The 27,683-nt window shown below is 40.4% G+C and overlaps 2 protein-coding genes across 14 annotated transcripts; one reads left to right on the top strand and one right to left on the bottom strand.

Annotated features, from left to right (window-relative positions):
- Window positions 1-1,620: 1,620 nt before the first annotated feature.
- On the bottom strand, window positions 1,621-5,989 carry LOC101935424 (ubiquinol-cytochrome c reductase complex assembly factor 6). The gene is made up of 3 exons (XM_005310712.5): window positions 5,848-5,989; window positions 5,296-5,446; window positions 1,621-1,967 (listed from the first exon to the last, which is right to left on the bottom strand). Exons 2-3 carry the CDS (start codon window positions 5,401-5,403, stop codon window positions 1,872-1,874), a joined length of 204 nt encoding a protein of 67 aa, XP_005310769.1. The 5' UTR covers window positions 5,404-5,446; window positions 5,848-5,989; the 3' UTR covers window positions 1,621-1,871.
- TDG (thymine DNA glycosylase) lies at window positions 5,979-27,676 on the top strand. 13 transcript variants are annotated; one of them, XM_065565156.1, is made up of 12 exons: window positions 7,958-8,104; window positions 10,801-10,890; window positions 11,250-11,314; window positions 12,197-12,345; window positions 17,027-17,244; window positions 17,772-17,841; window positions 21,451-21,586; window positions 21,673-21,755; window positions 21,839-21,933; window positions 23,087-23,258; window positions 23,593-23,721; window positions 25,346-27,676. In XM_065565156.1, the coding sequence occupies exons 4-12, from the start codon at window positions 12,252-12,254 to the stop codon at window positions 25,477-25,479; spliced, it is 1,131 nt and encodes a 376-aa protein (XP_065421228.1). In that variant the 5' UTR covers window positions 7,958-8,104; window positions 10,801-10,890; window positions 11,250-11,314; window positions 12,197-12,251; the 3' UTR covers window positions 25,480-27,676. The 13 variants fall into 13 exon arrangements, with proteins under 13 accessions (XP_005310770.1, XP_065421235.1, XP_065421214.1 ...); XM_065565148.1 differs by lacking the exon at window positions 10,801-10,890 and having other exon boundaries at window positions 7,949-8,104; XM_065565139.1 differs by lacking the exon at window positions 11,250-11,314 and having other exon boundaries at window positions 7,984-8,104.
- The last annotated feature ends 7 nt before the right edge of the window (window positions 27,677-27,683 follow it).

Below are 27,683 nucleotides of genomic sequence, written 5' to 3'. Positions count from 1 at the left end.
CATTAGTTTGGTTACACATGAGTGGTCAACTGTTGATTGTATACTAATGTGGTTCTGGGTGGATTAATAAATTATAGATTAGATAAGAATAAGCAAGAGTCCTGATTTGAGAATACTATTCAAGTTAAAAGTTGACCTGAAAAGAAACCCAGCATTAATATTAGTCAGCTAACACTCCCAGGACTCAGTAAAAAGGGGTTATTCTATTACATTCCATTCTATATTGGCTATAACACTTATTCAATTGACAAACATAGTTTGTTAGATTTAAGCAAATTTATAAAAATTGATCTCCTTTCTGCCAAATTATGTAAGCGTGAAAGGAGGACTAGTATACATTGTGATTCCTTATTAGCGGCCATCAGGGCCTAGTATTACTACCAACTTTAGGACAGTGTACACCCATTGATTCATTTACCTCCTGAAGGAATAGAAGTCAGTAGCAATAAGGGATTTTGCAGGGGGTCACACAGGTTTCAGGCATGATCTCTATGCTTCATAGGAAGTGTCAGATGGGGTTAAGAAATCACATCCATGATACCGTTTGTTATAATTAAATATATATGACTTATTAGTGTAAATTTGGCTAGAAGTGATGCTTGTTCTGGACGTTCACAACAGTAAGATGTACAACTTTTGGGGAGGTTTCAGAGTAGCAGCCGTGTTAGTCTGTATCCGCAAAAAGAACAGGAGTACTTGTGGCACCTTAGAGACTAACAAATTTATTAGAGCATAAGTTTTCGTGGACTACAGCCCACTTCAGAAGTGGGCTGTAGTCCACGAAAGCTTATGCTCTAATAAATTTGTTAGTCTCTAACTTTTGGGGAAACCTTCATTAAAGTAAGTTTTTCATTCTGTCTTTTATACTTATCATTAAATCTTCGTAGTGCTTTTATTTCTACTCTCTTCCCTTCTTTAAATTTTGTGATAGATTTCTTAAAGCAGTCCATACTGAGATGTTCCAATGTTCAGCCAAAAAAAAAAAAACCACCTCTCCCCCTCAGAACTGGAAGTTCATCTGCTCGTTTTAAAAACAAAAACAAAAACCAAGCACACACACACTAGCAGGACACTCAAATCCACCGTTTCTGCCTTTCCCCTCCATACAAGAACAGCAGCTACACTGAATTATACATATACATAAACAGTATTATGAAAAAAGATGGATTTGCTGACAAAATTTCTGATGAGAAATCTAGCATAACTGCTTATAAAAGCAATAGTAAGCAAAGTTCTATTTAACCTCGTCTGCAGATATCATGTATATATGCACGTACAACTAGAGAAAATATTTAAAGCATGACACTGTAGTATTAAATGTCCACTTATATAAAATTAAACTTTTTTAAAAAAAGGCTAATCAATTCAATGTGGTGGTGCTACAGAGAACGTCAAGCCACTACCTCTAGTGATCTGTACTAAAGAAGATGACTTCTGAGTCTGCAGAGCATTCTGTAATTATAATAATTTTTATTACATTAATCCTAATAAAATCTTGTTAATTTTCAAATTCCTAATAACATTTATTTAGACTAAGAGCCAATATGAATTATACTTTCAATAGATTTTAAAAATTGTTACAGAGTAATCAGGACAAAAAAATTATATTCTTCTGAAAACAAAAGTACAAGGAGTTTTAATGAACAACTGGCTGGATTTCTGATAAACAGGATCCTCAATTATTTCTTACATACATGTTTTTTTGTTTTAAATAAATAGAAATATAGATTTACAGGACTACAGCATTTCATACATGGACTTTGGGTACAATTTTCAGAAGTGCATAAGTCCCAATGACTTTGGTTCACGTAGGAAAATGAGACTTATGCACTTCTGAAAATGCTACCCTTCATGACTTCAATATTCTGTGGTCATTGTTGTGAAGTATGAACTTCGCTTGGTTTTTGTTTTAGACCCAAGAGTTCCGTTTTCAGTTCTCCAGGCTTAGGCGGAATTTCAGGTATAGTCTATAAAATAAATAAAACAAAGAGATGTCAGTGCTCAAAATCTGTGACTGAGATATAGAAAATGGAGCTAAACAAAACAGAAAATTAGACATCCCCTGAGAGGCAGAAAAGAACACTACATTCAAGTTACAATTTTGTCTCCCTCTTTCTTGAGATAATTATAAACTGATCTCTAGCATCAACCAAATTTCTTTCTAATTCAACTTCAATTTCTTGCACCTTTGGACCAACTTGATCTTGGGGGAGGCGGGGAATACCTTTTCTAAGGAACCCTTCCCACAGTACTAAATTCCATTCCAGGGATGGAGAAGAGCCACTGAAACCTGGTTATTTTATAGGACATTATAAATGTGGCTGGCATTTTAGTTACTAGAGATCTAGAGTGAACTGTTTTTCCACCATCTCTCTTAAGACTATAGCTCAAACTGATGTATCCTTCCCTTAATCATGTATTGCTACATGGTTTCCAGATAAGCAGCTGTCTCACTTCAGTTAAGTCATCCACCTTTGTAACTGCCATTCCAGTTAACCTGGTCAGGGTGCATGTGCATAAGGACTCCCAAAGATACAATTTGAAAATGGTGGGAGAATATGGTAAGTGCTTGGCCACAGGAACAAGAGCCTCTTCTACTCTTCAGAAGAGGAAAGTAGCTGTATTATGTGGCCAGTATACATTTAATTTGCCAAAGGGAGCTTCAGATTTCATGCCAAACAGGGGTGATAGTGGAAATTCACAGCCCTCACACTGGTCTTGAAGATGAAACACCTACACTGGGGGTGAAAACAAACCTTCACATTATTTAACCTTTGCTGCTTTTAAAGCTATAAGCTTTTAGAGTCTTCATTAGTTTCAATAACTACAGATGAGCATTTTGTACAGCTATACATTTTGTTTTGTCATGATATGTCAAAGAAACCATTTCATAAAATTACTATATACTTCCTAATTACTAATCTACTGGTAGGAAAAGTATCACTCTAAAACTGTGGGAAGATTCTTCAAGTATCTTTTTTCTTTTTAAAGAATTCCTATTTTGAAACTGGTCTTTTGTTTCCTCTACTAGAAGGCAGAGCTACCCCACCACTTTTTGAAATAAAGTTACACAAGTTTAAACAACAAAAGCTCTACAGACAGAGTGGGATGGCTTATAGGTTGCAGAAGCTGTAGGGCAGGCGTCGGCAACATTCACGCGGCTCGCCAGGGTAAGCACCCTGGCAGGCTGGGCCAGTTTTATTTACCTGCTGACGCGGCAGGTTTGGCCGATCGCGGCACCCACTGGCCGCGGTTTGCTGTCCCGGGCCAATGGGGGCGGCGAGAAGCGGCGTGGGCGAGCGATGTGCTGGCCGCAGCTTCTCGCCACCCCCATTGGCCCAGGACGGCGAACCGCGGCCAGTGGGGGCCGCGACTGGCCGAACCTGCCGCGTCAGCAGGTAAATAAAACTGGCCCGGCCTGCCAGGGTGCTTACCCTGGCGAGCCACGTGCCAAACGTTGCGGACCCCTGCTGTAGGGCATTAGTTCAAGTTTAAACCAGGTCACCAGTTACCATCTGATGGCTGTTGGATTAAGACAATCGGTTCAAATGAAACCACCCGGTACCTAGTAATTGCAATGTGGACACATCTACTATCACAGCAACTGGTACTTTTGTCAGCAGCCTTATGAGAGAAGCCAAAGATCTAATAGGCATGGAAACAGATCTAATAGGCATGGAAACCCTCGAAGGATTGCCTCCAGATCAGGGAGAAGGCATACTGGTGGGACACTGTGGAGTACCCTGTGCTGATATTGCCATAATATCATAATATGCCAGAACATCACTCTCCAGCACTGCAGATTTTAAGTATTAAATTCAGTTTCTTTTTAATGTATTTGCTTTGAACAGCAAAATGTTGATTCTATTTCCTCTCATTTTGTGGGAAAGATGGAAGACTAAATAGAAAGAGTGTGTGATACTACAGTGTGAGCATAAATAGATCCATCTGAAAAGATAATACAGGCTCGGTTACCACTGCGTGAATAAGACAGCAACTGTTTACATGGGAGCCACATAAGATACTTTACGCTTTATGCAGCCACACTTTGCACAGCTATGGTAATAGTAGATTATGCTAGTGTAAAAACAAGGCAACAAAGCCATGTTAATTTCAGCTCCATTTTTTGAAGCAAAGGAATATTGTGGGAAGAGGGAATGTTTTCCTAGTGTAAAAGGGACAAAGGAAAAAAAAGGTTGTAAGAGTGAAGAGCTTGGAAAAATATAGAAGGTAAAAAGCAAGCTGTAAGAATCAGATGTCAAACAATTGCAATACTTTTTCCAACATTTGATTTGCATAGATTTTTCACCTCTTGAATTTCTAGGCAAAGCAAACTACAAATCTCTACCAAAACTGTAGCATTTCACCTGGTTTAGAATTGAATTCACAAAAATTTCACATGCTTTCCACCCAAATCGTAAGTAGATCCAACTTTGCCCAAAAGTTCACTTCTGAGCTTTAGGTCTTAATAAAACAAGTTTACTTTTTCCTGGTTCTGTGTCTAATGCCTTTAAAAATGAAGGTTTATTATACACACCTCTACCCCGATATAACACGACCCGATATAACACGAATTCGGATATAATGTGGAAAAGCAGTGCTCCCGGGGGGCGGGGCTGCGCGCTCCGGCAGATCAAAGCAAGTTCGATATAACTCGGTTTCACCTATAAGCGGTAAGATTTTTTGGCTCCTGAGGACAGCGTTATATTGGGGTAGAGGTGTACTTTCAGGTCCTGGAAAAACTACTACCTCTGCATGTGGTGTCATGTTACTACTACAATCTGCTTCCCAACCAAGCTGTGAAAGCAACTAACTGCTGACTCGGATTTAAGCAAAAAAAAAAAAAAAAAAAAAATCTTGTAGGTATTACTGACTTGGGATTCTAGCTCTTCTAGTCTAGAGTGGAAAAGAATCTTATAACCCCATAGAAAAGGTAACTTTACTCTGACAAAAATATGCTAAGAAGAGTGCCAGTTTTCATTGCACATATGCAGAATGTTTTACATTCTGGGTAAACTAGATAATTTCTTTTAATGTCTGATGCACATTGCTCTTCAAAACTGAGGAAAAATCCTGAGACATGACTTTCTAGCAGCTTCACATATTTGCCTCTTTTTCCTTATTATTGGACTGACAAACAAGCATATTAACATTTTGAAAAAGAAGTGTTTTGGTATTTTTGCCACAGTGACCTTAACAATGTCCACTGAACAGCATTCCTATAGGAGAAATTTCCAAACACATATTACTTAGCCGTTATAAATTAAATGAAAATCAAAACTTTAAATCACTTACGAGATCAGGTCTGTAATATCTATGCACAACTTCTGCACCTGCAAACATAGCCAATGTACTTGCACTGAGCATTTTCAAGTAGCGAGACCAAGATACCCCTGCAGGCATGATGAAGAGCAGACAGCACTTGAGATTTGAGTACTCCAATTGACTGAGTGAAGAATTAGGAGGGGAAAAGTTGCAATAATTAGTATGCCAACTAGCCCATTCTGAAATACAATTCGCCCTATTAGAATTTGTTAACAAGAAACCGCGTTTGGTTAAAACACATCCACCTTCGGTAGGAAATAGAGATGGGGAGGGGAGGCCTTTTGCGATGGAGCCTCACTTAAAAAGTTTAAAAGCAGATAAAGAAGAAACAGTGCTTTTAAAACGTTCAAATCTTTTCAACACACTACAGAGGTAACCGCTCCCTCCCGTGGACATCAGCCGGTAGGATTCTTTGTCCTTACCCCAAAGGCAACTCCACAAATTCTGGAGACAACCCCACTACCCAACCATGCTACACACACCATCCTTTCCCGGTGATTGAGGCATGGAAAATGCACCTACTTGCATGCAGCAAAACTCTACTACGCTGGTCTGACAGCACTTGTTCTCTGCCCAGGACACAACATTAGGAGGTCCCGGATGACAGGCTCTCCGCTCAGAACAGCACCAAGGCCACGGAGACAAGGTAGCCGGCCCGTCCTTCTGCAGGAGGAGCTGAGCAAATCTCATCAAATCATGTGACTCAGGGCATGCATGTCATCTCTCACGTGACTCTAGCAGCTGCTACGGAACTACGTCCATTGCCAGTCTGTCCTCGCTTCCCCGCAAATGGGAGATCCCCATAGGGAGCCGCTGCTGCAAGGCCCCTTTCCAAACTGGCTGGGGAGAGAGGATGCTGCGGTGATTAGGGAGGCACCCTCACTGGTCCCTTGTTTGGCTCCGTAAGTCTGTGTTCATTCATATCCCTGAGTGGTCTAACGCATCCCTCAGAGACTCTTTGCTCTATCCTTAATACACGACAGTGGCCTAAAGGCTTAGCCCACTGTAGCAACCCACCCCCCTGAGGTAAGATTAGCATTAACTGAGTGATTACATTAACAATAAAATACTGTAGTAACAGGATAGTAACTCCTAACACTAGTAATTGTAGTTATGTTAACAATCCAGGAACAGTATAGGAATTGCCAAGGTTCAAAACGTTTGGTGTTTTTCATTAGTTGTCCCAAATTCTTGGCGTTGTGTAATTATGAGAGAATCTCCGCTTTTGGTTTATTTATTTATTTTATTTTTTAAAGTTTCTAACCCTCGTGATTGTGGGGAGAAATGTGATAACTAAAGGCTCAAAGATAAGAAGACAAATATGTTTATGTCAGTCTCATATTTGGGGCCTGACTTGGGTTTTTTTATGCTTTGTGATAGGAGAACTGTAGTTCTATGGTAACACTAGTTGTTTTGTTACAACAGTATAGGCCCTAGTCCTGCAAACATTTACATGCCATCTTAACTTTATTTGTGTGAACCATGATCTAGCAAGGCACTTTTGCATGTGCTTATCTTTAAGCATAAATAGCCCTGTTGGATTCAATGGGCCTAGTCACATGCATACAGGAAAGCATAGGTACAGATGTTTGCATTATCAGTGCCACAGTAGCCATATGTCAGGAGGTAGCTGTGTTAGTCTGTATCCACAAAAACAAGGAGTCTGGTGGCACCTTAAAGACTAACAGACTTATTTGGGCATAAGCTTTCGTGGGTAAAAAATCAACTTCTTCAGATGCATGAAGAAGTGAGGGTTTACCCATGAAAGTTTATGCCCAAATAAATCTGTTAGTCTTTAAGTAGCCATATGGAAATATACTAGTCTTCTATCATAACTCTATAAGCCGCAGTGTTAAGAACTGTTACTGTGGAATAGTGGTATTTTCTTTTAAAGGTTTTGGCATGTCCTTTAACAGTTACTATAGACTGCTTATTGGATTTCTTCTCTTGCCTTGTGTGATTTTACTTTTGGGGCATGCACTTGCATTGATGTGCACAGAGCAACCAGTAGTATGGGCAGGTTAGATGGACTGTCTGGCAAACACTGATCACATTCTGTCTTTATTCTCCCAAATAAGAAGTACACAGGCGCTTTTTAACGTCTTATGGTCAGCGATGCCTTAACTGTGACCAAAGCCCAGCCTCTCATCCGAATCCTACTTCACTGTGGCTCCGTTTGAGAGCCCCATTTACTAGGCATGTCAATAGATTACGGATCCCCTCTCTCTAGCCCCAAGAATCTCAGAGCGTTTCGCATTCGAGTCTGTGAACATGTCTAGTGTGGACCCAGTCGCGAATGTAGCCCGGTGACCACCCCCGCCCCCCTTGTACTGCCAAGAGAAAAGGCCTGAAAGTGGGAGAGAGTCAGAGAAAACTGGAGCCATGACACAATCCCGGCGCATGTCAAGCGTTCTGGGTCTGTCTTGGTCTGTCATTTAACATGCTGAGGGGCGGGGGGAAATCAGTCATCCAACAGGTGGTACGTTCCGGTCCTTGGTCCCGTCTCCTTTCACCCCATTTCGCCTCTTCTGCCTTCTCCCCACCCCCGCAAGCCTCGTGGTCATGGCCCGGCGGGTGCCTGATCCGGATTGGCTGCCCTGCCCCACGTGACCGCTCGCTCGGCTGGCAGGTCGGCGGCGCTGTGTGTAAGAGGCGGAAGGGGCCGTGGGGGGTTCTGCGCGGGGAGGGGGCAGCGGACGGGCTCTGCTGCTGGCGCTCACGGCAGCCCGCTAGGCCGGACGCACCAGCGCCCGGGGATGGCAGCCGAGGAGCCGGGCAGGTACAGGGGGCGGCCGGGCCTAGGCCTGGCGCGGGGAGGCCTCTGCCGCTGCTCAGCCCCCCAAGCCGGCTGCCCGGCTCCCAACGGCCGGGCCCCGCGCATGGTGACGTAGGCGGGGGGCTGGGCAGCCGCAGGGATGGTGTCCAGCGGGCGCTCGGCTCGTCTGTCCGCGGGGGGTGAAGGGGGTAGAGCGGGAGGTGACTGTGTGTGTGTGTGGGGGGGGGGGGTATGGATACTAAGGGGGTATGGAGCAATGACCTGTGAGTGGGTTGGGGGGTGTGTGTCTGTCTGAATAGACGGCGTTTGGAGCAGGGACCTGTGGAGGTGGGGGATGTCTCTGTATAGACTACGGGTTTATGGAGCAGAGCAGGGACCTGTGTCTGTGAGTGGGAGTTTGTGCCCATATGTGGGGGATGTATTGAGCAGGGATTCTATGTTGGGCAGGTCTATGAGTATATATGGGGAGGCATATCTGGAGTAGGAGTCTCTGTGCGTGGGTTGCAGGAGTGTCACTGATGTCACTGGCCAGTGCTTGGTACAATATTGCTTAAAGATGCCAAACAGTGTGCGCTGTGGCTAATTGCCTCAGATCACCTAGGCACCGATACCATCTTGCAACCCAGAGTGCTTCACACATTCGGTATGTGTTAGATAAAATAATTTGATGGAAGATTAAGTAAATTCAAAGTGGGCAAAAGTCAGGTAATTCTAATTGTTGTACAGACGCTCCCTGAATTTTGCGTAATTCGGAAATGTATATCCGACCATTACGCCAACAAAACCCACCCCTATTTCTAGCTTATGGAACTTTTTCCGTAAGTGCGGATTTGCGTAACCCAGGGGGCATCTGTATGTAGTGTTGTTCTAGCTATGTTGGTCCCAGGATACAAGGTAGTAAGGTAATATCTTTTACTCAACCAACTTCTGTTGGTGAGAGAGACAAGCTTTCGAGTTCACACAGCTCTACTTCAGGTCAGAGTTCTGTATAAGCTCGAAAGCTTGTCTCTCTCTCCAGCAGAAATTGGTCCAATAACAGATGTTATCTCATCCACCTTGTATCAATTAATTCTAAGGCTTGGTCTACACTACAGAGTTAGGTCATTGTATGGCAGCTTACATCAAGCTAACTCTGTAAGTGTCTACACTGCAATGTCGCTCCCACTCAGTGGTTCCCAAACTGGGGTTTGTGAACTCCTGGGGGTTCATGAAATGTTACAGGGGGTTCTTGGGGGGGGGGGGGGGGATCCTTAGTGGCGGACAGAGCTATCCGTAGGGAGCACTGGGCCAGCAGCCCAGAACCTTGGGGACTTCCAAGAACTAAGCAGATCAAAGCAAGCATATCTATCACACTGAGGAGATTTAAACTTCAAGACTTCTTATACGAAATAGAAAGGGAGGTGGATATATTTTGCTGTTTTTAAAATTAAATAGGCTGCCAGCATTGTTCTTAAATCATTATGAAGAACAAGTTTAAGCTTTGTTGTAACGTACGTTGTTTGCCTGGACTGCTCAAGACCTGAATGCTTGTGTAAGAAGATCTCTTTAAGTTGGCTTCTTGCTATTTCACATCTGATACTCCTTGATGAAACATAGGAGCCAGAGGCGCCAGTGCAGGGGGGGGGTGTCGAGGGTCATGTGCTGCCCCCATGTCGGTGTGCCCCCCCATGGGTCCCTCCCCTTTTTTTCTGGCGGTGCCCCCCCACTTTTCCAGCGGTGCTCCCCAGTTCCTGGAGTGTGCAGGGGCTTTGCCCCTTACCCCTTTTTCCCACTGGCACCTCTGATAGGAGCCTTGTCTTATAACAGGCTTAATCAAAAGTGATACAAGCTACAAAAGTGAGAGCTTGGAAGAGTGTTGCTGTTTTCATAATGTACTAAAAATACTGTAATGATAAATAATAATAAATAGTGTGTAATAAGCATGTCATAAAAACAAATTTTATATTTCCAAGATCACTGCTTTTATAATTTATGCTGAGGTCTGGAAGAAAATCCCTGGAAATATTCATTTTTAGGATGGGGGTTCACAAGACTTGCCATTTTAGTGAAAGGGGTTCATGGATTGTTAAAGTTTGGGAACCACTGCTTCCACTGATGTGGGTCCCCCACTACACCGACCTAATAATTCCACCTCCGCGAGAGGTGTAGCACTTTGCTTGATGTAGTTATGGTGACATAGTGTCTGTGTAGGCGCTGCGTTATTTAAATTTCCTGTTAATTGTCAGCTCTGCACAGGACTCACCACTGTCAGTGCCCCCCACAGTTAAGTTGGTGGAAGCGCTCCTGGTGAGGATGCGCACCACAGTCATAGGGGGCATAGTATGGCCATGAACCACTGCAGTAACTACTGACTTAGGTCGACTTATTTTGGTAGCGTAGGCAAGGCCAAAGAAGTAAACAACACTTCCTTATCTACTTTCTCTATACCAGTCATGATTTTATAGACCTCCCCTTGGCCATCTGTTTTCCAAGCTGAAAAGTCTCAGTTTTATTAATCTCTCCTCATACGGAAGCCATTCCATACTCCTAATCATTTTTGTTGCTCTTTTCTGAACATTTTCCAGTTCCAATATATATTTTTTGAGATGGGGCAACCACACCTGCACACAGTATTCAAGATGTGGGCGTACCAGGGATTTATATAGAGGCAACATGTTATTTTCTGTCCTATTATCTATCCATTTCTTAATTATTCCCAGCATTCTGTTCGCTTTTTTGACTGCCGCTGCACATTGAGTGGATGTTTTCAGAGAACTATTCAGAGTGACTCCCAAGATCTTTCTTGAGTGGTAACAGCTAATTTAGATGCCATCATTTTATATGTATAGTTGGGATTATGCTTTTCAGTGTGCATTGCTTTGCATTTATCAACATTAAATTTCATCTGCCATTTTGTTGCCCAGTCACCCAGTTTTGAGAGATCCTTTTATAGCTCTTTACAGTCTGCCTGGATCTTAACTATCTTTAGTAATTTTGTATCATCTGCAAATTTTACCACCTCACAATTTACCCCTTTTTCCAGATCTTTTATGAATATGTTGAATAGGACTGGTCCCAGAACAGATCCCTGGGGGACACCACTATTTACCTCTCTTCACTCTGAAATTGACCATTTATACCTACCCTTTGTTTCCTATCTTTTAACCAGTTACCAATCCATGAGAGCACCTTCCCTCTTATCCCGTGGCAGCTTCCTTTGCGTAAGAGCCTTTGGTGAGGGACCTCGTCAGAGGCTTTCTGAAAATCTAGATACACTATATCCACTGGATCCCCTTGGTCCACGTGCTTGTTGACCCCCTCAAAGAATTCTAGTAGATTAGTGAGGCATGATTTCCCTTTACTAAAACCATGTTGACTCTTCCTCAACAAAGTATGACTTTTACCAAAAATACCCCTAAATCTCTACTTCTGGGGACCCGCTGCCTGGGGGGCTCTGCTCCAGTGCTGGGGGGTTGATTCTTCCCCTTCCCCCTCCCCCCCCGCCAGCTGCTGCTCCCGGGGATCGCTCTCCAGACAGCTGCTGCTCAAGTGGTCCCCAAGGCACCCCAGAGCCAGATGCCGAGGGCCACCCGAGCAGCAGCCAGTGCGGCTGGCCCCGGAGACTGACGGAGTAGCTGGCCCTGGGTCGCTCCAGCAGTGGCCAGTGCGACTGGCTGTGGGGTACCTGAGCAGCTGGCCCAGTCGCTGCGGGAGTCATGGAAAGTCACAGAATCTGTGACCTCCGTGAAAGAATTGCTACCTTTAGTTATAATTGAGTTATAGAAAAGTGGGAGAAAATAAGGCGTCTATTTAATGTGACTGGAATATTCTGATTCTTGTATGCTTAATATTAAATTAATTAAAAGGGAGATGGGGTGTTAAGCAATGTTTGATTGCTATGTGATCAGAAGCATTGGCCATTTAATGGAATTGGATATTCTACATGTTGCTGTAATAGACTGTAACTGGAGAATATAACATGCAGTGTATGCCAACCCTGGTTAAGAATGCCATGCTTTTATTTTGATTAAGTAATGTACTGAACAGGTTATAAACTTAAGACAGTTCTGAGAGATTAATGTTATATGGCTAACAATTAATTATTTTTTTTTAAAGATATTATTCTCCTCTTCAGCAAGCTCAAGCATTTTATACATTTCCATTCCATCAAATGATGACTGCAGCTCCTAACATGGAAATTATGAATGAACAGCAGACTGTAGAGGGTATTCCAGATCCAAGCTTTACTCAAGAACCTATTCAAGGTAGTGTGACCAAATTAATATAAATTATATATTTTATAAAATTAAAATCTTGATTAACAAGGCTGAAAATGAAATTGATACTTAATAGTTGATTTTCAAGGATGATTTGTCTTAATAATTTGCTTCTCTAATCTCCTGATTTTGCTCTTTTTGGCACATTTTGAACAAGTGTTCAGAAACTTGTGTTTTGTAACATGCTGCATGTGTATAGGAAAATACAAAGCAAACCCTGGTTGTAGTTTTGGCATTGCTGAGGCTTGCCAAATTCTGATCTTTCATGATGAGTGATAATTTTCATAGGTGAGTAAACTACGATTAGTTGATTTTTGTGTTGTGTTTTTTCTAAATTAGTCATCATGGTAAAAGGCCGGCAGCTAGACTTTTTGCTTCAGCTAGTAAATGTTCATAGCAATTTTGTAAAATTAGCATAGTAGGCTCTTGTTTTACTGCAAGTCTTTGTTAGGGTTACATATTTAATTACTGTGTTTTTGTGGTGCATTATAATCATCTGAATTTGTAATTACTATTTTAAAAACTAACTTTAACCCACCTACAAGCATGAGAAGGCTAGAAACCACTTCTTGAGATACATTTCAGTTCTGTGCTCTGGGCATTTCTAGGTAGCCTAGGGTTACCATATTTTAAGTGTCCAAAAAGAGGACACTCCACGGGCCCCGGCCCCGCCCCAACTCCGCCCCCTCCCCTGGACGCTTCACCCCCTGCCCCTCCCTCTCCCCTGCTTCCCGCGAACATTTGATTCGCGGGAAGCCTGAAGCAGCAGGCAAGCTGGGGCGGGGGGGCCTCCGACCCCGGCCTCCGACCCCGGCCCCCGAGCACCGCCGGCCTCCGACCCCGGCCGAACACAGCCGGCCCCGGGCCCCGCACTGCCAGCTCCAGCTCCGGCCCCGGCCGAGCACCCCAGCCCCGCACTGCCGGCCCCGGGCCCGATCCCCGGCCAAACACCGCCGGCTCCGGGCCCCGCACTGCCGGCTCCGGGCCCGGCCGCTGGGCGAGCGCACCCCAGCCCAGCACCCCTGTCCGGCGGGCCCCGCACCGCCGGCTCCGGCCCCGGCCGAGCACCGCCGGTCCCTCCCTCCCTATTTTCCCGGACATGTCCGGCTTTTTGGGATTTCCTCCCGGACAGGAATTTGAGGCCCAAAAAGCCGGACATGTCTGGGAAAATCCGGACGTATGGTAACACTAAGGTAGCCCCTATTATCTTCTTTCTTTAAACTTCATATACACCTCTACCCCAATATAACGCTGTCCTCGGGAGCCAAAAAATCTTACCACGTTATAGGTGAAACCGCGTTATATCAAACTTGCTTTGATCCACCGGAGTGCGCAGCCCCGCCCCCCCGGAGCACTGCTTTACCGCGTTATATTTGAATTCATGTTATATCGGGTCGCGTTATATCGGGGTAGAGGTGTATATCTTCTATTTATTAGTTTTGGTGATAAGTATGCCAGAATGGGAGCCTGTGTAATAGTGTCACATTGCTTACTACTTGTAATATCTGTCATACTTGAATAATGCTAACATAATGCAAGAATGTTAAATCTGGGATGATGGCATCCCAGGCCTAATTGTGTGCCACATCTACATAAATATTTACTTTCACAATAGTTGCTGTAACCCTTGGCAAGATGAAATTGTATAGTGAATTTTCATCTTCTAGTTCAAGCAGTAAATGCTCTGGTCACTCTAACAGAGACACTATTATTCACTACAGTTAGTGCACAACTATAGTATTGTATTTAGTACAGTTAGGCATCTCTTGCATGGGGAGAGTTACATGTTGTGATGAGGAAACAGTGTCTTTTAATTACACTTCCATTTTGCTTTAGGTATTCCAATAGTGTTCTGTTATTGAGCTATTCCAGGTCTTGCTGTGAACACTGAGAACTAGGTGAAGTATCCACAGGCTCATTAGCAGGGCTTGAAAAACTAACTAGACACCTACTAACAAGAGGACTAAACCTACTCTCCCGAGATAGATATGAAAGACCAGGGTGGTGTGACTCCTCCAGTGAGAAGCCCATCAACTCCCAGCCTTGAGAAGGGAGAGGTTTTTGGGATTTCCTGTTAGGATGCTGTCCTTGGACCCTTCTTGGGAGCTCCATCTGTAGTGATAGTCTGGGTAGTAGGTGTCTGATAAATTTGAAATTCAACCCTGTTTTACCTGCTGGGATTGAGGAAGACATTGCTCTTCTCCCTTGAGAGTCTGGCTACTGGGAGTAGGGGTGGGTCTCTTCTATTCTGTGACTACTGGCAAAGGAGAGGAAGAGAGAAGGAAATTGGTTGTTCTGCTGCTCCCACAGACTTCAATTTTTTGGGTCCTACTTCCTTGTGAATAACTCGGTGCCTGACTGCTGTTGCTTATAGCTTTCCTAAATAGCAGCAACAAGAATGTGAAATTAACATGATTCTTGACAGTTTCACTGCTGCCCACTGCAGTTCTGCTTCAGATGCACCAGGGATGTCTGCAGACTCAGGAAGGCAGTGTGTCTCCATTATATTTTTCTCATCTCAAAGATTATCCTCATGCTGAAAGTTTGCAAAATTTAAGCTATTTTATTTTATTTTTTAAATTCGTTGATGGGGTTAGACTTACCACTTGCCACTGTTAAATGGGTATTTGAATTTTTCAAGCCCTGTTCATTAGAGTCACCATGTCAGGATGTCAAGTATCAGAGTGGCAGCTTAAAGACTAACAGATTGTTCAGAGAAGTGGAGTTTTTTACCCACGAAAGCTTATGCCCAACTAAATTTGTTAGTCTTTAAGGTGCCACCGGACTCCTCGATGTTAGGATGGTGGACAGAAAGTCATCACTAGGATCACATGTCATGACCAAGGTAGTGTCCGAACTGATAGTAAATATAGAAATTCTAGGCTATATGTTTATAAAGATTTTTCTCAACTGCATGAATTACTTTCTGTTCATATATATCCTAGATAACAAATTCCCCTCGGGTCTCACTTTGTCAAATGGAAAGGATAATGGTGCACTCAAGTTTAAAGTTATGCCTCACTGGGGGATGTCTGTTAAAGGAAATCTAAATAAAATTGCACAATATGCTGTAGGGCTGGTTTTGTGGTAGAGGCAAGCTTATATCTTTCTTTATTTATATTCCCTCTTTCTTTTGATATACCGTTCACCCAGCACCCTGAAGTATGTTAGGTGCTGAGAAACTGTGCTCTCCAGTCATCCGTGTGTGTGTGTGTGTGTGTGTGTGTGTGTGTGTGTGTGTATATATATCTATATATCTATATATCTATATATATCTATATATATCTATATCTATATCCTCCACCCACAAAACAAAAGAAAAGCTTCTGAAATTTTCTTACCTCTTGAAGTGTTTCCAAGGGACTGGTGTATATGAATATTAGCCTAAATTATCTGTGTGGCTACTGCTATCTTGATTTGTATTCTGTAGCCACAACATTGTAGTTTCTTCCACCGTGAGAACTGAAGTCGTGGTAGTTTGGTCAGGGTTGATTTTTTTTTTTTTTTTTCCAATTTATATTGACTTTTGTCCCAAAAATAAGGGGAGGGAGACAAAAAGGAAAGGAAGGGGGGCATGGAGGGGAAAGGAGAGCAACATCTCAGTTTCCATCTGCTTGAAATTACTAAAGATTTTTAGAAAGTCAGACGAAATATTTTCAAATTTATTTGAGATCCCTCTTCTCTGAAATATTACCTGCTCTTTAGCTGCTGGTCAGCAAAGTAGTTGTGCCAAGCTTTCCCGTGGAGGCTGTCTGCTCTGCTATCTAAGCAATGTGAGCTGGTGGCCTTTTTTGTTTTTTAAATAAATTTTACTATGCATTCATAGTGGCTACTCTGGTTATATGTGCATGTAGTTTTTGCTCTGCATGTATTTTCAACATGGAAGAACTTTTAAAGGTTTTGTTTGTTTTCTGAACAAGTCTCAAATAGTGGGATAAGATAGGGGCAGCTAAGCATATAAGAAAATATGAGAAACTCCCAGTATTTACTGTGGCTATCAAGCGGGTAACTCTTCAAGTCAGTTATAATTTATAGCTGAACTATGATGTGTGTCTATATAGGGTTATCCGTAAAACTTAAATTCTCTAGTAAAGTCCCAGATGGCCAAATAATTAGCAATAGGCGTAGTTAATAAGGCGGTATGGTAGGAAACTTGTATGTGGACTTTTCTTGAGAACATCTTACATTTTCTATAAAGTAACCATTTTTGTGTGTGATATTCATTAAGCCAGAACCATGGTTTTGATTTAGGGGATCCTGTCAAGTGATATTCCCAATGAGAAAAAGTAGCACTCCATTGGACAATGAGTCTAATTTTCATCACTAGCAAATGAAACCAAATGCTCCCCTTTTATGAGTCCAGCAACTGTCAAAGCAAAATATGCCAGTACTGTCTGTCTGTCAGCATGAACCTAAACAACTTCACTTTCTGACATGGGCTAGTGCTGTTCACAGATTGAACCTGGAATACAGAGTTTCAGCTGAAGGCTGTTTTATGTAAGGATTATTTTGCATAAATATTATGAAGATGAGAACAGTTTTTAGTAGACAAGTTAAAATTTGAGCAGCATATTTTGGTATTAATGTTTGAGCTCAATATTATTAAAAACAGTTCTTCTACACTTTTAGAAAAGCCATGCAAAAAGGAATCTATTACTTTGTGTTTCAGAAGTTACAAAGGGAAGGAAGAGAAAAACCAAATCAACAGAGCCAAAAAAACCGGCTGCTAAAGCAGCTAAATCAACTAAATCAAAAGGCAAACAAGAGAAGATCACAGATACATTCAAAGTCAAAAGAAAAGTGGATCGTTTTAATGGTGTGTCTGAAGCTGAACTTTTGACCAAGACTCTTCCTGATATTTTGACCTTCAATCTGGATATTGTAATTGTAAGTCATACATTTTAAGTAACATTTTGAAGTCTGTAACTCATGAATTATGATTTACTTTACTGTTTATCTAGCATTTTCATGCTGAGGTTTCACAGGATAAAGTAACATTCAAGTTGTTGTTTGTGTACAGTAGCTTCGCACTCTCTCAAGGATTATAGTAACAGCGTTCTGGTTTATGAAAAAATCTTAAATTTAAATATGAGGAAAGGCAGAAACTGTTCATACTATTATTGAGTGTTCTTTCCTTATTGTTTTTCCCCCTAAGTGCTACACCTAACTGTTGTAAAATATATGTTGTGGTAATGCTATAACATTATACCTATAAATTGAGATCTTGTCTTAAATTTTTTAAATCTTGAAATCATTGAAAATTGTTAATTGAGCTGTGATTAATAGGTTTGACAAATGCATTATTATGCAAGATTTGCAAGAAATTAGATCAGTTTAAACGTATTCCCTTTTCCCTTCATTATTTTAATAGTTATGTTTTTGAAGCTACAATTTACTAATGCTTTGTTCTGTAGATTGGCATAAACCCGGGTTTAATGGCAGCCTACAAAGGGCATCATTACCCTGGACCTGGAAACCACTTTTGTAAGTTTATTGTTCTTTTCTTTTTATTGGGATTTGCAGAATTCTGTCATAATGTGACAATTTAAATGAGGCTGTTTGTATTTTCAATTTTTTAAACACTCAGCATTGTCTGTAATTTAATGACAGGCACATACTACAGTGTTCTATCATATAAAGCCACACAAACAAAAGAAAGATGGATCATCAATGATTCCTCTGGTCTTGTTTATAAATGCGGGTTCAGAATTATGTAAACATAGTTACAGGATTATATAATTGGAAAAAACCGTTTTGTTTAATCTTAGTTTATTACAGCATATAATTAAATCAAATTACAAGTATTTGAGTTTTCATGGCTTTTTTTTAATGTCAGCAGTCACCAACTTTCAGAATAAAAACAGGAGAAAAAAAAAAAAAACATCTTTCCCAAATATAATTTTCTGAATGCCCTTCCAATTCTGTATTTACCTCTTTATTAACAAACCACCTAGATGTCTGAATAAAACACAAACCCATATTCCCCCTCCCCTTCCAATTTACCAAACTGGTAGTTTCTAACATTAATGGTACACCATATTTGAAGTTTAAAAAAAAAAATACTGCCATATCTTTACAACTGCCTCATATTTATTTTAATAATTCTGGACACTTTCATTTTTCATCTGAATGTTGCTATTGGGGTAGAAGGGAGAAGTACAGAATTTGACTTAATTTGTGATTCACTGTAAACAAACTAGGGCTTATCTACCACTTCCTGTTGTAGGTAGGTGCATAGCTTGTTTTCAGGGTTCTTTATAAAAGACTGTCTGTCCTTGATCTGTGTGAGCACCTGTTGATGTTAACAGGAGTGATAAATCCAGATTAAAGGCTGTGTATGAGACACAAGTCTGGTGCCTACATCTTGTACTGGGGTTTTGTGTTAGTGGATTTTTCATTTATTTTCCTCTGAAATGAGTGTCACGCTGTCTAGAGTGGCTCACAACTTTGAGTGCCTACCTCAGGGCAGACACCCCAAACTGGCCTACTGTTCTATAATTAGACTTCACCAAGCCAGTAACAAATGTGAACTCCTGGATTGTTACAACAATCTTAACAGAGTCACAGACAGTACCCTTAGACTCTCCAGTCTATTTTGCCACCTAGACAAACTGGACTTAGTGGAAAATGGTCACTTACATAAAAAAAAATCACACCACATTCAAGTTGCTTCCAGTCCCATGAGACCAGTCACTTATCCCTGATCAATTGGTACCCTACATCTTACACCAAAGACAGTGCCTATAGCCAGTCCTGTAATAAACTGTCTAAACGCTTATTAACTAAGAAAAAAGAAATATGTGGTGTTTACAGGTTAAAGCAAGTAAACATACATACAAATGAGTTTGCATCTAAATCTTAAGAGTGACAGAATTATAGTGATCTATCTATTCCAATTGTCTTTCAGGGCAGACCGTGGAGGGTCTCTGGGGATGTCTGGCTTCAATTTAGAGTCTCTGGGCCCTTCAGAGTTCAAAAAGATGCAGTTTCTTCTTGACAGGGATTTGTATTCCTTTCCCCCAGAGTACAAGATGATGGGACGAGTTTAGGTGGAGGGGGAGCAATAAACAGTCTTTTGTCCTCTGATGTTCCACAGCGGTTTGTCAGTATCTATGGGCCTTCTTTGGTTGGGCAGGAGACAACACCTCCTGTGACAATCTAGTATTTCACACTTGATAATGTTTTTCTCCTGACTGGAGAGATTTACCGTTTCAGAGCAAACACTTACATACTACCTTATAACATGGGCTATAGATACTATAAGTGAGATTAATGCATGCGGCAACATACAAGCATTTCATAGCGTTTAAACACTAAATACATTCTTATAAGACTAATATCTGTTTTGAGCAAAACCAACATACAGGTGACCTCATCTGGTCCCCAACTATGAGGTTGTCAGTTCTTAGCTAATGCGTGCAGCCTGGACAAGAGCTGGCATCTAATCTGCCAGCATCACAATGAGCATTTGACTTAATGTATATTTTATCATGAATCAGTCCAAATGTGTGCATGCTGATAAAACCATTATGTAGTATGAAGATGCTTGTTTACAGTGAGACAAACTAAACTTCTTATTTTAAACTTTTCATGCTACATCAAAAATTGGTGAGCGGCAGAAATAGTACTGAAATATGTAAAATAAGAACTTAAGTATAAAAAAAGTAAGTGTGCTTACTTTATGCTGAAGAGCTCCATGGCAGTGTACAGCACATAACATGACTCAAATACAATAAAATGTTAATCTACTTATTAAAATTCAAACAATCCATGGCCAATACAAATAGACAAGTGATGGCAGGATAAGTTAGTAAATTAGACTAACAATAGGCATGCCGAAAAATATAACGGAAAAAACAACAACTCTGAAATGGTGGTAATTGGTGTGGGTTTTTAAGTAGGGGGAGAATAATAGATGAACATCAAGAGAAGTGGCTTTCATAGTAAAAATATGATTGGTTGCTGACTGAAGACATGATATCGTGATCTGTAAAAGTCAGGGGATGTGTTGAACATGCGTAGCAGTTCAGAAGAGCCTTGAGGAGATCTCGTATCTAGCCAGGGCTTGCACCATTTTGGGTTCCTAACATGAACAGTGTCAACTTGCTTAATATCAGAACAGCCTAGATTTTTTTTTTGAAGACTTTCATTATAAAGTTAACTAACCTTTCAACTTTGTTTGCTTGAACAATATTGCTTTCTTTTCCTGCTCTTTGTTTTGAACCTCTGGTAGTCTGTAGTGGTGTGTTTGGTTTTTTGTTGTTGTTGCTTTTTGTTTTTGGAGCCTCTTTTTGTTTGTTTTATAGCCCTTGCAGGAAAGGAAAAAATTGCTGAAAATGTGTTCTCTCCAGCACCACAATGAATTCTCCATACCTAGGATAATGCTTCTAATGCTAACTTTGTGGTCCTGGGCTTCACAAGAGGAACCAAACAGAATAATGTGGAAATAGATATCGATCATAGTTGTTCCATTTTTACTTCAGTCATAAAATTAAAGCTCCAAATTTAACTTTTAGGAACAAAGTCCTGTTTATGGAAACAAGGAATTGGGTGGTGGCATTACATTTTTCAGCAGGGATTTTCTATCTTGAAGCAGTATAGAAACAATGCTCACTATATCAGAGGGGTAGCCGTGTTAGTCTGAATCTGTAAAAAAGCAACAGAGGGTCCTGTGGCACCTTTGAGACTAACAGAAGTATTGGGAGCATAAGCTTTCGTGGGTAAGAACCTCACTTCTTCAGATGCAAGACTTGCATCTGAAGAAGTGAGGTTCTTACCCACGAAAGCTTATGCTCCCAATACTTCTGTTAGTCTCAAAGGTGCCACAGGACCCTCTAATGCTCACTATAAGCAGTCTTAAAATAAATAAATGTAGACAAGGCAATCATCTTCTGAAATACATGATGTTTGCTTAACATGGAGTATTTCTTCAGCATTCCAATACTATATACGGGGCAGTCCCTTTTTTAAATAGCTTTCGTGTTTTTCTTCATTTTAGTATCTCCTTAGAAATAAATATTTCATTATAGTATTTTGGCACCTTGAAGTATTTCGGAATGCATATGAGTAAACTTGTATCTTCTCTCTTCACAGGGAAGTGTCTCTTTTTGTCTGGGCTGAGTGAGGAACAATTGAACCATATGGATGACCACACTTTACCACAAAAATATGGTATTGGATTTACAAACATGGTGGAAAGAACAACACCAGGTAGCAAAGACCTCTCCAGGTAGGAAAATGCAGGATAGTACCATATTTAAACAATGAGTAGTAGCCAAGGTCTTAGTCTTGAATGCAATTGTTTTTCTCATTTAGCAAAGAGTTTCGAGAAGGAGGACGAATTCTGATGCAGAAACTGCAAAAGTATAAACCTCGCATAGCAGTTTTTAATGGAAAATGTGAGAATCTTAGTTTTGAATCATTCTCTCTTTCCAGCAGCCTTCTATGTGGCATATAATGATCTATTTTCATTTCATTTTAGGTATTTATGACATTTTTAGTAAAGAAGTTTTTGGAGTAAAAGTTAAAAAATTGGAATTTGGATTACAGCCTCACAAAGTCCCAGACACAGAAACTGTAAGTTCTTGCAAAGTTATTTCAACACCAATGAAACCCACTTACCACCAGTGGTGATTTTTGCCCAAAATGTGTGGGGAAGTGAAGGGGTCTTATTTAAACAGAAGAGAATAGGATTGGGTAAATATAATCCTTTCCTCAGCCAGACTTTTGTAGGGGTTTATAGGTTTGCTTTTAGAAATGGTGTATTATTGTCAGCAGGATAGTTACATGCTGAAAGGAGGGGGAGGAGGCAGGGAAGGGACAGAGCGGGGACTTGGGGGAAGGGGTGGGAAGAGGCGGGCCTGGGGCTTAGGGGAGGGGGTGGAGTGGGAGCAGGGCCTGGGGCGGAGGGGAGGGTCGAGCACCCCCCCCCTCCCCTCCCGGCTAGAGGGGAAGTCAGTGCCTATGGACTCAAGGATGACCATGACACTAGTCCAAGCATGAGGGAGGGAACACGTCATCAGGCACTGTGCTATTAGAGCTAATAACAAAATTGCTGTATCTGGGCATGCAAGGTGATCGGTACTTTTAAATGCAGTCTTCTAAAGGTTACTTGCAGTTGCACTCTGTTGAATTTTGATGTTTCAATAAAATTCTTTGAGGAAGAGTGTGTTAGTGATGGACTGTAAGTAATGAGTGGACCATAAAGTACTAGCATGGATGGACTATACATAGACTTGATCCACAAACTGTTCTTAAAATACCCCTTTGATGGACACCTTGAATTTTAATATTGTATCTGTTTTAAGGTAAATAACCCCATATAACATGTTGGTTGTGTTCTAATTAATAAATATTGCAATAAATACATAAACTTACTAATACTATATTAGTCATAAATAAGTATTGTACTTTACTGGACAAGTCACTTAATTTTTCTGAGTTAGTTTTAAATCTTAGTTTTTCTAGGACAGATCCTCAGGTGGTGTAAATTGTCATAGCTCTGTCAGCTGATGATCTTACCTCTCTGTCTGAGGTAAGATCCTCAGCAGGTAAGCGAAAACAAGGAAGTAAGTATTACTCCATCTCCTGAGGATGAATTAATGTTTGTACAAAGGCTTACAAATATAAATGTGGTTAAGTGCTTACTTATTCTTGAGTTTTTACATATTGTGTACTTACTGACCTCTAATTTAGCATTGCTTCCTTTTTGTTGTCTCTCTTGTTAAAGCTCTGCTATGTTATGCCATCATCCAGTGCAAGATGTGCTCAGTTTCCACGTGCACAGGATAAAGTTCATTATTACATAAAGCTTAAAGATTTAAGGGATCAACTGAAAGGCATTACGCCAAACACAGAGGTGCAGGAGGTGCAGTATACGTTTGACTTACAGCTTGCACAAGGTATAGTGCTTTTTTGGTAATCTTTTCTTAAAATTTATGTGGTAGCCATATCATGAGGTTTGATATGAGATAGATAATAATATATAGAACCAGCAGTTATCAGGGTATAAGGAAATAAAGTATTATATGAAAGATGTAATTATAGTCCCTCTAATTTACAACAGACTGTGTAGAACTAAGCATGTTACTTATGTCATCTTTTCTTAAAATCTTAATTACCCATTATCTCATGGAAGGTGGGATAAGAACTTGCATGTATACAGTGTTGTGTGATGTAATGTTCATGGTTTACTATTATCCTGAAGATTAACATATTTGAGGCCTTTTTCTCTAGAGGATGCTAAAAAGATGGCAGTTAAAGAAGAAAAATATGATCCAGGTTACGAAGCAGCATATGGTGGTGCTTATAGTGAGAAAACCCCCTATGAGCATGAACAGTGTAACTTCGCTTCAAATGGAACAGGTAAAAAGTGATACTTGTGGCTTTTAATCCCCAAGTTTTTACATGTGAAAATATACTAGGATTATTTTTCTGCATTTCTACTGTTTCAGGCAATTTTTGTTTAAATGCTGTTGTAATTCAAAACTTTAAACTGTTAAATTTATAATTTCGTCTATATCATTTTATCTGGATATTAGGGCCCCTTTTCTGTTTGGGGAAAAGAGGGGAGACTTTTTTTTTCTTTTTTCCTGGACATTCACTTGCATTTAAATAAAATATTTTCTGCAACTTCAGCAACTTTCCCAAGATCAGATTTTAGGGATTCTTAAACAAATCTGTTGGGTAAAAATAACTGTAATCATTTACAAGTCATATATGGAAACAGCCTAGAAGAGCATCATTATTACCATTTTTTGCCATAAATTTACATAGTGCTTTTCATTACAAAAGAAATAGTCATTACCTCTGAATTTATAATCTAAGAATAGCAAGACCTGACAAGTGATTAAAAAAGAGAGAAATAAGATTATCCTGGTCATCTTGCTACTGGTGACGGAGGATGTATTCAAATGTATTTTTCCTGTATCAGGATGGTTTGTGGTTCCCATATAACTTCATAAATTGATTTGAAGGCTAGTGTCAATGCAGTTTTTTGTATTAATACACTGTTAAGACTGAGGAATAAAATAAAATTAAAAAAAAACACCAAAACCACAGACTGCATATCGTGTATCCCATTTAATGATGTGTAGGAAACCTTAACTTTTGGTATTCCAACTTTTGAGAGCATTGTCTTAACCTTACATCAAAACTAGGGTTTTGCACTTAACTTTTTCTTGGATTTCTAATTTTAAAGAGACATTGGGTGTGGGGGAGAAAAAAAGAAACAGAGTTTATGTATGCTGTGGAGCCTGAATGTGTCCTGACCTGGGTCAGAGCTGCTATCTTGCAGAGCTTTCACAAATACACAATTTCAGCCCCAAGTGAGTTTGAGAAAACTATTAGCAACAGAAAAAACACAAGGGGAGAATAGAATGAGAGTTGGAACTCTGACTGTAGCAGAATAGCCATAATTAGGAATTCTGGTTTTCACTTCAAACCAAAAATGGAGGAAGTGCCATTGGTCATAACTGAAGAACAGGTTTAAATTCTATATAGGGGAACTAATGAATAATTACCAACTTCTGATAAAGGTCTTTAAATTTCATGTCCTAATCTTGCGCTCTGATGTAGATTGCTGCCTATATTGCTTCCTGTTCATTTCATTTCTTATTCTCATATAATAGCTGGAACACAATGGGGTTTGGTGTGGGGTTATGAAGACTAGGTAGGCAGGATACAAACAAAATTGAGGATTTTTAAATGCGTTTTCGGTGTGTTCATTGCTAGTGAAACAACTGATTTCTGCTCAAACTTAGTCACAATTCAAATAAACATAAGTCATTTTTTAGGAAGTTAACATGGACTAGAGAGTGATCAAAAGTAAATATTGAAAAGGAGTTGCTAATTGAAAAATGTGTGTGTGTGGGGGGGGGAAATGCTTGGAAAATTCTTTCATCAAAATGAACTTTTCTGAAACTTTCCTACAGCTATGATGCCAGCTAAACTAGTAATACTTTTGTTTTTTTTTTTTTTTTTTTTCTAGAAGCGAACAATCTAGGCTACAGTGGGGGGTCATCCTTTGGTGACATTCCTAATGGACAGTGGATGATGCAGTCCTTCACAGACCAGATTCCAGAATTCAGTAACAGTGGGGCACAAGAAGAAAGCAGTGTGTAAAAGCTGCCTCTTTGGCAGCTGTGCATAAATGCTGCAGTTTTAATGCAGTTCTCAAGAATGGTACCTCAGTTCTCTAACTGAAGCATTTTAATAGTATTTTACCTGTTATTTTATTATAGTCCAAACAAATTGTGTGGTAGATTTAATCCTATGAAGTAGGTAATTTTTAAGGAAATGTCCAACATTTTAAAAGAAAAAAAAATAAAGGTAGCCCTTTTTGTATATGAGTTTTATATTTAACTTACAACATTTCTTGCAGTTTATGACAAACTGCTTTCTCGTATGTGAAGACTGATTTCTTTTGGGGTTACTTTAATTCTGTAATTTGTAGTGCAGTAGTCTGTGGAATTATACTTTTTACTGATTCCTTCATATGGAGGGATATTTCATAACCCTTTTATATGCAGAGAGAGGAAAATGGGAACATGAAAGCCACTTGCTGATTAAGATTACCACTGTTGCTTGAGAGAGTGTAGCCTTGCTCTCACAGGGAATAGGGCTTTTTAAAGTCAACGTAGTTACATGAATTGTGCATTTTCAAGGCCTGCCTTCTGTTCTCTGCCACGAGTGAGAGTTTCCCACTTTGCTTTCCAAGCTCCATCTCCATTCAGCTCATTTGCCATTTGGCACCTGGAGCTCTAAGAGACTTGAGACCTCATCTCCCCCACCTTGTAAAGGGGGGAGGAGAATACGGTTTGTTGAGCAGGGACAGGGCTTGAAGGCTCCTGGTTAGTTGTCTTGAAATAAGACTGCCTAATATCAACTTCGCCTTCTAAGAAATAAGGTGGAGCCTGTTGGGCTCTGTGGAGCTGAAGTACCCTACCTCTCCTCCACGGCTGGTCTCTGACTTCCCACTTGGTTTACACTGAACAGTTCCTTATAGTGCAGCAATAGCACTAAATGGGGGGAGAGAGAATACCTCAGTACTGGCCAGATTAGAGAGCATCCTTGCAGAAAATGGGGAGGGCCGTACTCCCTGTAAAATCTAAGAGCAGACACTTATTTGCACATGTCACCAAAAGGGAAAACTAGCATGGGGTTGGAACAGGACTGAGCATAATTCTTAAGATGTTCAGTTCCTTTCCAAAATGGGAAGGAATTGAGAACTATCTCTAAGAGCTTAGGAGGATTTCTCCTCCTTGCTCCCCCAAAAAATAATTATGGTATGAAGTTAAAGCCATAGACAGCTGCTATGTGAATATAAAGTAAACTCTGGAAAATACAGTCTTCTAAAGTACTTAAATAGTTTGTGTTTCTAGACAAACTTTGACTAATGTGGCCAATGTAATATTCAGGGAGTGAAATGAGTTTTCCATGCTTGGGTATAAAATATCACTGTCTTTCTCTCTTTTGAATAGAAAGGGGAAGATATGGCTTGACGTAAAAGCAATAAGCTGATCAAAACATTTAATGTTTTGGTGATCTTATGAGAGTAGGTGCTTTGTATACTTGAAATATGCACAAACTGTATCTTCTTAATCCAAACTGGTCAGATATTACACTACCAGAAACTTTATCCTTTCTTCCACACTTTGGCAGTTGCCATCATGGATTGAGTGGATCCAGGTAATGTAGAACCTAAGCCTGCTAACAACTTTGGATCTCACACACCCGGGAAGCACACTGCCAGCTTAGTGGGAGGCAGGCATGATGTTTACAGTTCTCTTCCCCAGTTGTGTGTCTTAGTCCTAAGAGAACTTTTTAAATCAAGACAAAATGTGCATTGTGGTTCTGATCATGTTTGTTAGCCTCAGTGTAAAGCTGTTCATTATATGGTCAAAGATATATGGAAATTGTTCATTTGTTATTTAAAATGTACTGTATCATGTATCACTGTTTACATGGACATGTTCCTGCAGGTGCTCAAAAGTGCCTTGCATCAGGGATTTGTAACAATTCAATTTATTTTTCAACAAAAGTATGTGAAGCATGTAACTACTATTGCTGAGTAGATAGTGCAATAGTACATAACTTCTGTAAAGGTGGTTTTTTAATTTGAAGGGAAAGTTCTGTTCTTTGACAGAGGCGCCTACTAGATTATGTAGGTATAAAGTAGAGTTAAATGTACAATGACCATTTAATTAAATATGGCAAGTAACGTGTGCATTCTCTCAAATTGGTGCTGTAACATGGAGGCTTTAAACCCATCTTGAAAATCTAAAGATGTTTCACAATAAAATCAGGAACTGTATTGGAATATCTTA

Source organism: Chrysemys picta, chromosome 1 (genome assembly GCF_011386835.1).
Source record: "Chrysemys picta bellii isolate R12L10 chromosome 1, ASM1138683v2, whole genome shotgun sequence".
Classification (NCBI taxonomy): Eukaryota; Metazoa; Chordata; order Testudines; family Emydidae; genus Chrysemys; species Chrysemys picta.
The sequence above is the reverse complement of the archived record's forward strand: the minus strand, read 5'-3'. Positions and strand labels throughout refer to the sequence as shown.

Excerpts from the sequence above, each read along its gene's own strand:
- LOC101935424 (XM_005310712.5), bottom strand. The coding sequence starts at position 5,403 with ATGCCTGCAGGGGTATCTTGGTCTCGCTACTTGAAAATGCTCAGTGCA. Across the intron at positions 1,968-5,295 it reads GATATTACAGACCTGATCTC|ACTATACCTGAAATTCCGCC; the intron begins GTAAGTGATTTA and ends TTTATTTTATAG.
- TDG (XM_065565129.1), top strand. The coding sequence starts at position 7,766 with ATGCTGAGGGGCGGGGGGAAATCAGTCATCCAACAGGTGGTACGTTCC. Across the intron at positions 12,346-17,026 it reads TACTCAAGAACCTATTCAAG|AAGTTACAAAGGGAAGGAAG; the intron begins GTAGTGTGACCA and ends TTTGTGTTTCAG. Across the intron at positions 21,934-23,086 it reads AAGTCCCAGACACAGAAACT|CTCTGCTATGTTATGCCATC; the intron begins GTAAGTTCTTGC and ends CTCTTGTTAAAG.